The following is a 12,671-nucleotide window of genomic DNA, read 5'->3' as shown; positions in this document are numbered from 1 at the left end:
ACAGACTTATTATAAGTGTGTAAAAATTAAATCTAATTACGTTAAGTACTCACGCATTTTGTGTCTTATGAATTGGACATTAAGCTGGATTTAACTTTTCACGCGATAAACTACATTCAATGTTATTATATTATTATATTAAAAGATAAATTTATGAGTCGTAATAAAAAATCGAAATATTAGAAATATGATAATATAATAAATATTATATATAAATGCTATTAAATATAATATAAATTGATAAAAGAATATACATATTATATAGCGAATTTATTTGACCAATGAGATGTTACCATATTATTCGGCAAAATTTATAAATTTATATATTAAATAATATTATATTATAAATTTTGTTATTTTTAGAAAATTAAATAAAGAATGTAAATTTTTATCATCTACTTATACTTGCGAAAATTATAATTTGCGCTTTATTTATCTTTAATGTTATTTAAGATTCAAAAAGGAAATTTCCTCGGATTAATTGCTTAGGAAGTTTTTATTTACTTTTATTTATAATTTTATGACATTTTCTATATATTTCAAAGATTGAAAAATGCGAAAAGTTTGAAGATTATATTTCTGTTTGGAGAAAGGGAAGGCAGTATTTTTCAATTTTATCTACTTTAATAAAGTCGAGTAAATGAGGATATCCAGTGGAGAGCAAATCTTGTTCTTGAAAAAACAGGAGAGAGTTTCGATCTTTATTCGTCTATATAAATAATCGAACACAATATAAATCTAATATTTACATCCGCGCGACGTATTAACGCAGTGATATCCTAGTATTCGTGATTTGCAAGGCCGGGATATCCTTACGTTAGTGACTTCCACATCGACGAGACGATGAAAACTGGCGAGAATGATGAAATGGTTCCTAAAAACAGTCTAGTTTCTCGACGATCGACTCGCAAATATTTATCGTCCATCGGCAAACTCATCGTTCGCGGATAAAAGTATTATTGATTTCAAAAATTGTTATTTTATATGCATTTCATTTTAGAAGAGATGAGTGTGATATTCTGATCCACTTTATATCAAAATGATTGGATAAATTTATAAACATTATAACGAATAATATCGAGATAAGAGTACATGTATGTATATAATACACATATTTTTGCTTGTTAAATAGAAATAGATTAATATTAAATCTCTGGAAAAATGCCATGCAGTGCATTCGGTAGATCGTCGAGTCCATAGACTATAATCTCGTATGGACAATAAATTATAGTACGAAATGACAGTGGAATATACATGACGCGGCTTTGACTACATATGTATTATACCGTGTACGACAGTGATTCGGGTCTCATGCTACGCTATTAATTCTTGAGTTTCTGTCTGTCACATACATCCGCTTTCTCTTTCTCTCTCTCTGTCTAAATATATTATTATAATCGATAAGAAACAATCTCTCTCATGTAATATATTACAATATATATCTCATGCAATATATTGTAATATATTACATGTGTATATATGTCAGAGAGATAGTCAATATGATTGCATATTTTATTTTTGTATTCGATTACATAAAAAGTTTGACAGAGATAGAGGAGCTCAACGAAGCTGATTAATTGACTGATTAAAAATAAATCACGATTACCGCGCAACTACTTGGAAGAGCTAAATTAACGCGCATGTTTCGAAGGATTTAGATTGTGACAACCCTGCACCTGTGTATGATACACTTCTTATAGACTTTTTTTTAGGACCTCTCGGAGAGACAGAAATTTAAGAATCACTACCGTACAAGGTGGAAACGATCCATATGAAAAGAGCATGAAATCGCTTTATGCTTCAACAATGGTATCTGATGTATGAATATCCTTTAGCATCTGCTGTGCCGCAGCTTCCTTCTCCTTCTCATCCTGTTCTGTTCCCGATATTACGTAAACCGGCTGTTGGCTGTAAGCGAGGAAGTGTTGATCCACGGGCAGCATCTTGGTAGGATCCTTCATTTTCATCTGCAACAAATTCCTTTCATTCAGCTGATATTTTGCATCATTTCGAATGTTAAATACGGTCCAGTTCCGAAACGAAATTAGACTAGAATTACCACATTCAAGATATGAATATAGATCCAGTGCGTATAATCTCGATAAAATTTCACGAGCGAAGTTGCAAGTACCTTTTTACGATATAGCATCAGCAGAATGACGAGGCTGCTAATAATAAAAGCGCTTCCTGCCGCGAGCACCAGCGTGGCCGTTTGATAGACCGGCGTTTCCACTTGCGTGAGGATCTCGCGCTGCTCCAGTGCAACCATCCGACTCTGCGTCGTCACGGAAGTGGACCGATGCGTGAAGCGCGAAGTTGTCGCATCCGCGGACGAGCCCAGCATGGACAATTGCTGGATTCGCGTGAGTTCCTCCAGATGGAACGCCACGTCTACTTTATTCGCGCCGACAATCTCGAAGCTTAGGATCGCCGAGTCTTGATTGATTTCCACTTGTACACCCTTCCGGAGCATCGCGCCGAGCTCGTGTAAAAGATCCTCGGCCTTCTCGGCGAATCGCGCCTCATCTGCGGCGAGGAATCGACCAGGGAAACGTAATGTCACCTCGACAGCTTCGACCGGTGTAGGGACTAAAATAAATTTATAATTAGTATAATTAATATGATGATTAAAGGTCGCACACATCAATATTTGAGAATTGTGTTTTATTGGAATTTATATAGTTTCGAAATTTTTATACCATAAACTACATATATTTTTTATATATTTTTATAAACTATATTTTTAATCTATTCTATTCATATTTTTTATTTGATTTATTATATTATTTTATATTTTTAAAGGGAGAGAGAGAGAAGAGATTTTTTAATATAAATCTACCCAACTATATCGACAAAAATACTTATAACACAATAAAATATTAATTAAAAATAAAAAATTTAAAAAAATCGCTAGTTATTTCAATAAAATTTGATTTAAATTAAAGAAGCATCGAGATTTTTTCTACTCACGGCAAATGCTTGTTCCCTTCAAAAACGGCTCGGAGCCGATCAACTGATTACCGGCTTCATCGACACACCAGCAAGTATCGCCGGCGCACTGCGTAGGCTCGAATCTACCCTGAGGATCGCATATCGTCGGCACGTGGCCTTTGTTTTTCATCGCTTGACATCTGGTCCCGAGAATCTTCCCCGCTCGTCGCTCGTCCATTTCCAAGTCTAGCAAAGCGTTTTCCATGATTGCTTGAATCTCACGATCTATTTCTTGCGGTCCTCTGCTGCCTCGTCTGGCTTGCCGGAAATTACATTTCGGCTCGGTGCCTCTGATGAGCGAACCTTTGACCGGCTGACCTTTGCGATTGACGCACCAACAGACACCGACGTGCTCCAGACATTGCACCGGTTCCCACGTTCCGCTATCGGAATTGCACTTGGGTAAGAAGGTGGGTTGCTTAAGCCTCTGCGATCTCTTGAGATTCTTCTCGCGCAGCCTCTCACATTGCGATAATACGGGGCAGACGGTGTCGCATACCAGCCGGCTGGAGAAATCGTTGTGGCCCAGGGTGCACTCGTGCTTTTGCCGGCACTCGTTACGTTCCGGATCAAAGAACCATCTCTCGGTCTCGTTGAAGCCCGCACTCGGATTGCACGATATTCGCCTCGGTGGCTCGAAGCATACATCACGCGGTTTCGGACAACATACCGCGTACTCGTCCAGCGGCGACAGCTCGCACTTGTGCGTCGAGGGACAATGGTGACCGTGAGGACCGCAGGTGGCGACCGAGCCGTTCTGCTCGACCAAGGGTGAACCGTTCGGGCACGGATTGTCTTTCTTCGGCAGACAAACGGGCACAGGAGGACACGGAGGTGCGCTGCACGCCACTTCCACCATTCTGCACGCTTCGTTCTCGCCCCGGCACGTCACGCTACGACACGGATCACGGCACGAGCATGTCGGACAGCCGGTGTCCGCGTCGAGCTCAAAGCCATCCGGACAATCGAGCTTGCAATCAATCTCTGGACATCTTAAAGGCGTATTACAACGCGGTACGATTCCTTCGAGAACTCGGGTGCCCGCTGCTTCCTTGCCCTCTTCGTCCACGCACCAGCACACGCCGTTATGACATTGAACCGGCTCGAAGACGCCGTTGGTGTCACATCTAGGTATATAGATTCTTCTGGCGGGCTCGCCCGATTCTCTGGCGGCGTGTTCAGCGACTGCACGGGCGTGCTGGCAGGCCGTGGCCATGACGGGCGCCACGCACTGCGTGCCGCAGCCAGTCGAGCAACATTTATCTCCGGACGGGCATTCCTGATCATTGCTACACTGTAATTCGCAGCTCGACGAGCTTGGCACGAGATACGGGCACTGGCCCGGCTTGGTTGTCAAGCAAGCCGGTACCGCCGGACAGTATTGATCAGGACCACAATTCACGTCGATCATCGTGCAGGTCTTTTGCGGGTCGCAAGTGATGTCGCGGCAGGGCTCGTGGCAACGACATTGCTCGCAACCGGCCGCGTCCACCTCGTAACCATATGGACAGATCAAGTTGCAATAGAGACGCTTGCAGATTCGCGTGAGCTCTTTGATGGCGTTACAATCGGCCGAGGCAGTGGGGCCTACTCCGGTCTTCAGGATCACTCCGCGATGATTCACGCAGTTGCAATCTGTGCTATTGTGACATTGCAGAGATTTGAAGCTGCCATCCTGCTCGCACTGAGGCGCCGGGATCGCCAGAGACATTCCTTCCCTCGTTCCCTCCATGCGATCGTTGAAATCTCGCAGATACTCGCACACTGGATTTTCGTGGAGACAAAAAAATGTTTTTCGTAAAAAAAAGACTTTAAGGCAAAATTAAAAAAAGACTTAGAAATTAGAATGAAATATTTAAATATTTCATTCTAATTTCTAAGTCTATCATTATTAATAAATATATGTTATTTGCATGTGATTAATAATAATATTACAATTGAAAAATAATTTTATTATCATTAGTTATTTTATACTTGATCATTTATTAATGAAATTATTTACTTGTGGGTGCCTTTGCGGAACTTAATGTTTCGACACAGCACACCGACTGACCGGCTTCCGGTACCACCGTGCACTTGTAATTGTCGGGACAAGTTTCGTTAGCGGAGCAAGTCATAGCATTTCCATTCTGATCGATCAGCGGCGTGCCAAAGAGGCAAGGACTTTTGTAGGTCTTCCTGGGTTTACATTCCGGTTTCGTTGGACAAAGAAAATCTGGACAGCTGTCCTCTCGTTTTAGAGTACACTCTTGTCCTTCGGGGCAAGGAAATCTGTAAAAGTATAATAATTTAATGAAATAATACACATTTCTATTTATTTTTTTTACTTATTTTATATTATATTCTCTTTCTCTTTTTTGTAATTTTTAAAAATCTTTGTAATAATTTTTTCAAATAATAAATTTTGTATAATATGAATGGAAAGAGATTATATTATATATTTGCTTTGCATTTTAATCGAATAAAAAATAATAAATAAACATTTAACAAGATATAATTTATAATTTAATAATTTTCTCTTCATGATTTTTGTATAAAAAAATTTCTTTTAAATATTCTCAAGAAAGGAAATATTAATTTCTCGCAAGTAAAGGATTAATCGTTGTTGTAGCGTAACGATACTCACCCTTCGCACGGATCGTCGCATTCGCAAGTCGGACAATCGAAAGCATCCGTTTTGAAGCCGTACTGGCAAACCTGAGCGCATTGCTGAGGGGTGCAAGACGCCGGAAGCGAGCGCGCCTTGCTTATCGATCTACAGTCAATCTTCTCGGAGGGACCCATGGAACCGGATATCTTTCTACCCTCGTCGTCCACGCACCAGCAAACAAGACCGTTCCTCGAGCACTGCCTCGTCTCAAAACCTCCATCTGCATGATTATTTTATACTTTAAAAACTTTCTTACGAAAACGTTTATTATGAAAAACTTCTTTTTTATATTCTAAGCACAAACATGTTACGCAGTGGAAAGTCAAGATTATAAAAGAGGTCACAAACTCGTTACTAATCAAATACACAAATTTCGACACAAAGTCTCTCTCTCGTTTAGCTAGTTTTCTTTCACGGACATGCAATTTCCTTCTTACGCAGTCATCTTCAACGTAAGTTGGAGGGTCATACAAACTGGTTAACATGAAAGTTTGAAATCGTTAATGAACTAGTTTTGACAGACGAATATTCAATCCTTGCGAAATAACTTGTTCGTCTTACCTTCTCTACACTGTGGAACATAACCGCGGCCTTGGCGCTCGGAGACGCTGAGTATCTCGGCGAGCATGCGATCACGATGACACACGCTGAGTTCCCGGGGTATCACGCACACGTTACCGCCACAACGCTCGCTGCTGCAACACTTTTGGGGTCCAGGACACTCGAGATCGTAGCGACAGCTGGGTGCGCATGCTGAGTTCGCGGGTTCCTCCACGGGACACGAGCCGGCTCGCTGCAGGTTTACGTTGGACGGACAACAGACTCCATACTCTTGTCCAGGTTCCACCAGGCAGCTGTACATCGGTGGACAGGTCGGCTTGCCCGGTGTATCGCCACAGAGGAACGGCCGCGGCGAATCGGTGATTTGCAAAGGTTCACCCACCGGACAGATCGTCGACAGGGACTTGGCCTTCCGACAGCTGGGTAACGGAGGACACGGCGGCCGAGCGCAACTCATCTCGATCAACTCGCATGTCTGTCCGTTCCCCGGACAAATGACACTGCGACAAGGATCCCGACACTCGCACTTGGGACAGCCAGTATTTTCGTTGATCTACGAACAATATTATCTTAAGTCATCTTCAATAAGATAAAGATAGTCTTATTTTAAATTTCTATATAAAAGTTTAAGATTTTTATGAAGCATTTCACGTATCTAAATTTAATATTTTTATAATAATAACGCTTTTACTGAATAACAATTTATGATGCAACGATATATCTTTACTTTTTATTTTAAGTCTTCATTTTCTAAGAATAAGAATTTTTTGAATGCGTTATTTAATGGATAATTTTTATCTGGCACATATTTGCGCTGCTCGCAACTAAAAGAGGAAATCGTTATTGATGTAAAGTAGATATTTTAAAATTCTATTAATTTATCGATGCAAATTCGCAAAACATTATTTTAACGCTACATTTATAGAATTCATCAATTTGACGGGTTTCAGATTTCATGAGCAAAATTAGAGAAATTATTACTATTATTTCCTAGCAACTTTTTGCTGACTTTTATTAATATTGGATATATATATTCGTATCACTCCATCAACAAAAATTAGCAAAAGTTGCTACGAAATAATAGTAATGGTTTCTGTAATCTTGCTTGTGAATCTGATCCCGTAAATCTAGTGGTAAATAATTTAAAGGAGATAACACTTCTTTTATTTAAATAGAAAATTTATTAAATATGTATATATTAAAATATATAATATCTCCATCTCTATTTTATTAAATAAAAGAAATGTCATCTTCTTTAAATTATTTATAATAGCACTAGATTTACGGGATTAGATTACAAGCAAGATATATATATAGTACTGAATAATAAATTCAATACCTTTTTTCATATATATATATATATATATATATATATATATATATATATATATAAAGATAAAATGAAGAAATCATATCCTCTAAATACAGGCTACTCTTATTCAGAGTTATTAATAGAAAGTTGTCCATGACAAGTAACAATATACAGTACGCATACAAGAAGAAGAATACTTTAATAAAATAATACAACGTTTTTTTTTCGGATTCACGTCAAATATCTCGAAAGTGTATGACTTTACACTTGACGAGGTGAATACCTCGAATCCCAGGGGGCAGAGCATACGACAACTATGAGCCGGACAGACGCGGGGCTTGTCACAGTCGATGTCATTCTTGTTGAGCGCCCTGGTGCCGGGGATTTCGGCGCCGATCTCGTCGACGCACCAGCAGCCGCGTCCCTGCGGGTTACACTGTATTCTCTTGAATTCGCCGGTCTCGTTGTCGCATCGCGGCACGAACTGCGACAGGCCCTCGGCGCCGAGGGCCCGCGATCGCCTCACGGCCGCCAATGCCAGTTGCTCGCATCCGGTCAATTGGCCCGGGACGCACCGGAAGCCGCACGCGGTCCTGCAGCAACGTTCCTCCGGCGCGTTCCTCTGGCACTGGGAATCATTCTCGCAGGCTGGCGACCGCGATGGACACACGTTCTGCTCGTCCAAGGACGGACATCGACCGGCCCTCAGCGATGGTTCTGTGTAATATAATAAATATATATTTAAGTAAAATATACTTATTATAATTTATCTAATAAATATCTAATTTATTTATTAGTCTCAACGTGGCAATTATTAATGTTTCTACAGATCTCAAGACGATCAATAGTTCCGTGTATATATTTGCGCACACGCACATTCATAATTTGCATAAATCCAACATAGCACTCAATTATTAACAGCGAAAGATTCACATAAATTATATAAGATTTACCGCAGATTGGATATTTTGTTGAGAAAGCTATTTAATATTAGCCATCGTTTAGTCAATATTAAATACAGCATGTTCCTAAAGTGACTATTTATTTCGCGAAATAGGAATTATAAAAAACACTTAAGAAAATTTATAAATATTTAGAAAGAAAAATATACTTTATGAACTTACTTTAACTTAATTATTAGACTATCAATGTTTCTACGCAGATTTCAAGACGATCAACATTTTCGTGAAACACACAAGAAATTGAACTTTTATAGGTACATGAATTTATATAATAATGAATATAATAGCTATTTGTTATTATTTAAACTAACAATCTTATTACAATATTATTTAAATTAACAATCTTTTAAAAGACTTTTAATTTCATCAAAACAGATAGTCACTTAACCCCGTATTAATTTGGCGGGCAAAGAAAAGGAGAATCTAATTATTGACTTTAAATTATATCGGTACCATATAACCCTCTTATCCGTGTAGACTTCTTATCTCGTCTCCGCGTTAAAATCTTCGGTTTATGTATAATTGCGACGCGGGAGTTGCAAGCAAGGATTTTAATGTTTAATGAGGCGGCGATATTACAGATTAATAAGTTACACAAGCGGGAGCGCTTAATAGGTCATCGCGCGAAATAAAGTGCTTTCTCGGACGAGAAGCCGTTTTCGAGCACGCTCGGGCTTAAAGTGTAGCACGACGACGATGATGATAATAATAATAAAAATAGCTAGAGCCGAGACGGCTATAACGGTTCCTCGGCATCCTACTGCCACACTTACTATACTTACTCATCACCTATCGTACTATGAGCGCATTTCCAGGCGGTACCGCGATGGTAAAGTATTTACATTCGAAGGAGAGGAGAAAAACGCGTGCCAAAAACCGGATGAAGAAACGAGAAATATTAATCAGTACGCGAAAACAAACACTTAAATCTTCGAAAAAATGAAGAAACGTGAGATCCAAGAGAACGGTTGACCGATTTTTATGCAATTTTATTAATTTATTAAAACATTAATCAGTACAAAAACAAATTAATTTTTCGAAAAAATATGAGATTCAGAAGATCAATTTTTATAATATTTTCACATAATTTTTATAGAGTTAATTCTTATGAAGTTTTCACAGAGAATTTTTCAGAGAGAAAATTTTTACAAAGTTAATTAATTTATTAAAATCCTTCCTCTTTTTTTCCTATTATTTAAAAAATATAAATGCACAGAATATATCGTGGTAACATAAAAATTTCAACTGTGCGAGGATTAAGCTCTCGTGTTAATTTATGCGCGACTCGATGGGAGTTAACCGCGTTCCGTTACGTGGCATATATTAATACGCAGCGAGCGGTGCGATGCACGTTCGCGTGACAAATGAAGAAAGTGCCTGGGGTCCGGGCACATGTACGAAAAGAAAATCCACTCGAACGGATATTCCTTTTAGGCGCACTTGGCGAAAGTACCTGGTGGTATGTACGCGATGCACCTCTCCCGATGTACATACATATGTGTGCGCGTCGCGTGTCAAGCGGTCGTTTGCCGCGTCTTCTCACATAGACTTGTGAAACAATGTTTCGCAAAAGAAAGAAGAAAAAAAAGAGAAAAAAAATGTAGTGAAGCTGTCACGAGAAATAAGCGACATATATCCGATTACCCGAAACTGTCACGTGCGAGAATTCTTTAATTTTTCCTAAAGCTTTACTCAGACGTTCTACATATCTGTGATTTAAGACAGAATTCAAAATGCATAAAATATAATATATACACTCGCGGATGTCGCTTCATTTATTTCTTTTCGAATTTCGAAGAATGCACAAATGAATTTAATATGCGCCTCGCTGTCGAGCCAGCGTTTTCTTTGTATCTTTAATTCTTTCTTTCTCTGTCGAAAAAGAAGAAAATATGAAAAGAGAGAAAGAAAAAAACAGAGAGAGAAAGAGAGAGAGAGAACGATGAGACATACGAGAGGGAACAAGAAGGAAAGGCGAGGGGATGCCTTTTAACGGTGCGGGAGAAATTCAATTTGTTATTGCCTCTGGCATGCAAATCGGGCTGCCCTCGATATTTATTGAAAAGGCTTGCATCCTGCTGTAACACATCGCGATGGGATCGATTACCGGAATGCAGAATCGCACGAGAGAGGAGGCTTCTAACCAGCAATTTCGCCCCGCGATTACCGTCTCGTTAGGTATGCTATTTAATTCGCCGATCGCGTGTTCCTATATCGGAGACGCGTGTAATTCGTTTACTATTGATTACGGGAACTTCGTACATTATTGAGCAGATCTCGATCGGTATAATTTCATTGAACTTAGATTTCGGTGTCCTACGCGCAGAAATTATCTCTACATCTTTCTATTCGCGATAGTAAGGAATTATAAATATTATCCATCTTACTACAATAGTAATTTAAAAAATTAAATTCATCATTGAAATTAAGTTAATTGTATCTCATCTTTCATACTTAATTATCTATTGCGAACAAATCTATTTGAAAAAAAGTCACAGTGTTAATTATTAAAATTGAAAGAGCAACATCTCTCTCATACATACAATTTTATAGTACAACTTACATGAAAAATGTCATATATTTTGACCTTACAACATTTACTGTAAAGCTGAAATAGAACAGGACACTTTGAAATATTTATTATTATAAAAATTACAAATAATGATGCATTTGTTCAATTATTTGATAACAATTATGCGTTTATTTGCATCAAGATATTTGAATAATTATAATAGTTCTTTGTAAAAAATAATACAATAATATTGAATAAAAATATTGTTGAATAAAAAATATCACAATCACGTAATCTTGCACGATTACAAAAGTTTATAATTTGTAATTTATTGAAAATATAAAAAATATAAATAATTTTTGATACAATATTTCCTTCGCGATACGGAGTTTAATTCCAAGGGATTAAACTCACAGGAATCGGAACAATAATATTCGCTGAACGTGAAACGTGAGTACAGACCGCAGAAGTCGGGCTTTATATGCATCTCGCGCAATATCTAATTTTGTATCCAACGCTTATCGAGCAAACTGTCATTTATGAAGGGTCGTTTTTCGCTCGCGTCCGGTCTGCGGGAGAAAATCGCGCGACGACGAGGGAGGAGATTCAGGCGCCGAGAGCGGAGTAGAATCCTCAAATTCTCCCCCGGAGAAACATATGTCGCGAATATGTGCGATGGCAAGCACGGTTGGTTGGTTGGTTCGCGCAACATCAAGTACGAATCACGACCGCTCGCGTTCGGCTCCTGAAATCCGCTCACGTCTAACCATGGCACATTACATGCAAATGCGTTCGAGAGAGAGAAAGGGGGAGAGGGAGAGAGTTCGCTTTTCTTTTTCGTTGCGCGCGGACCTTTTCGATTGCGCCTTCTAGCACAGTCATTGTCGAATATGCAAGACGATCCGCTGCTGACTCCGATTTTTGCAGAGATAGCGCGACGCCGGAAATGATATATGGATGGTGTGCTGTGCAAAAAATAATGAATTCGCTCTAAATCTAAAAAAAAAAGGAAAATAGACAGCTGGTGTGACATGAATTTCTGGATTAAAAAAGATCGGTTGAAGGAACGTTCAGTGTGTTTTCAAAATCTCAAATATATTGCCCGAGAAAAAAAGCTTTATTGACAAAAAAATTAGATTTGATAGACATAAATCTTTTAAAACTCGCTCTTTTTAGAAACAGAATAGATGTCTTATTATCTTCATTATTATCTTCAATATATTAACTTTAGACTACGACGTCTAAAAAATAACGCTTCCAAGTCTATAAAAATAAATAAATAAATAATATTCTAATTTGCAATCAAAATTGAATTGCGATATAATAATTAATGTAATAATATTTTTGTCCAATAATATTATATTTTTTACAAAGGAGTATTGTAATTATATTCAAATATTCTGATGCACAAACAAATGCATAATTATTAATAAACAATATAGCAAATGCCTCATCATTTATAATTTTTATAAATATCTTAATGTCCTTTAATTATTAACAAACAATATAACAAATGCCTTATCATTTATAAGTTTTATAAATGTCTTAATATCCTTTCCAGATTTACAATAAATGTTGTAAAGGAAAATGACATTTTTCATGTAATTTGTACTGTAAAATTTTCTACGTGTATATGAAAGATGTAACGTTGCTTTTTCACTCTATTCTAATAATTAACATGCG

The 12,671-nt window shown here is 38.1% G+C and overlaps 1 protein-coding gene across 7 annotated transcripts in view; it reads right to left on the bottom strand.

Annotated features, from left to right (window-relative positions):
* Window positions 1–477: 477 nt before the first annotated feature.
* The window catches only part of LOC145962533 (uncharacterized), a 28,947-nt gene continuing 16,753 nt past the window's right edge, over window positions 478–12,671 (bottom strand). For all 7 annotated transcript variants that reach the window (XM_083083659.1, XM_083083660.1, XM_083083661.1 and 4 more), the window contains 7 exons: window positions 7,798–8,231; window positions 6,203–6,755; window positions 5,618–5,861; window positions 4,994–5,262; window positions 2,971–4,755; window positions 2,132–2,589; window positions 478–1,967 (listed from right to left, as the gene is read on the bottom strand). In XM_083083659.1, coding sequence (XP_082939785.1) covers window positions 1,794–1,967; window positions 2,132–2,589; window positions 2,971–4,755; window positions 4,994–5,262; window positions 5,618–5,861; window positions 6,203–6,755; window positions 7,798–8,231 — 3,917 coding nt within the window. In that variant the 3' untranslated portion in view covers window positions 478–1,793. The remainder of the gene's footprint in view (window positions 1,968–2,131; window positions 2,590–2,970; window positions 4,756–4,993; window positions 5,263–5,617; window positions 5,862–6,202; window positions 6,756–7,797; window positions 8,232–12,671) is intronic.

This window comes from Camponotus vicinus, unplaced genomic scaffold (genome assembly GCF_025532165.1).
Source record: "Camponotus vicinus isolate PSW18456_S1 unplaced genomic scaffold, iyCamVici1.0 SCAF_12, whole genome shotgun sequence".
NCBI classification, from domain to species: domain Eukaryota; kingdom Metazoa; phylum Arthropoda; class Insecta; order Hymenoptera; family Formicidae; genus Camponotus; species Camponotus vicinus.
This window is presented reverse-complemented; position numbering and strand designations above follow the sequence as displayed.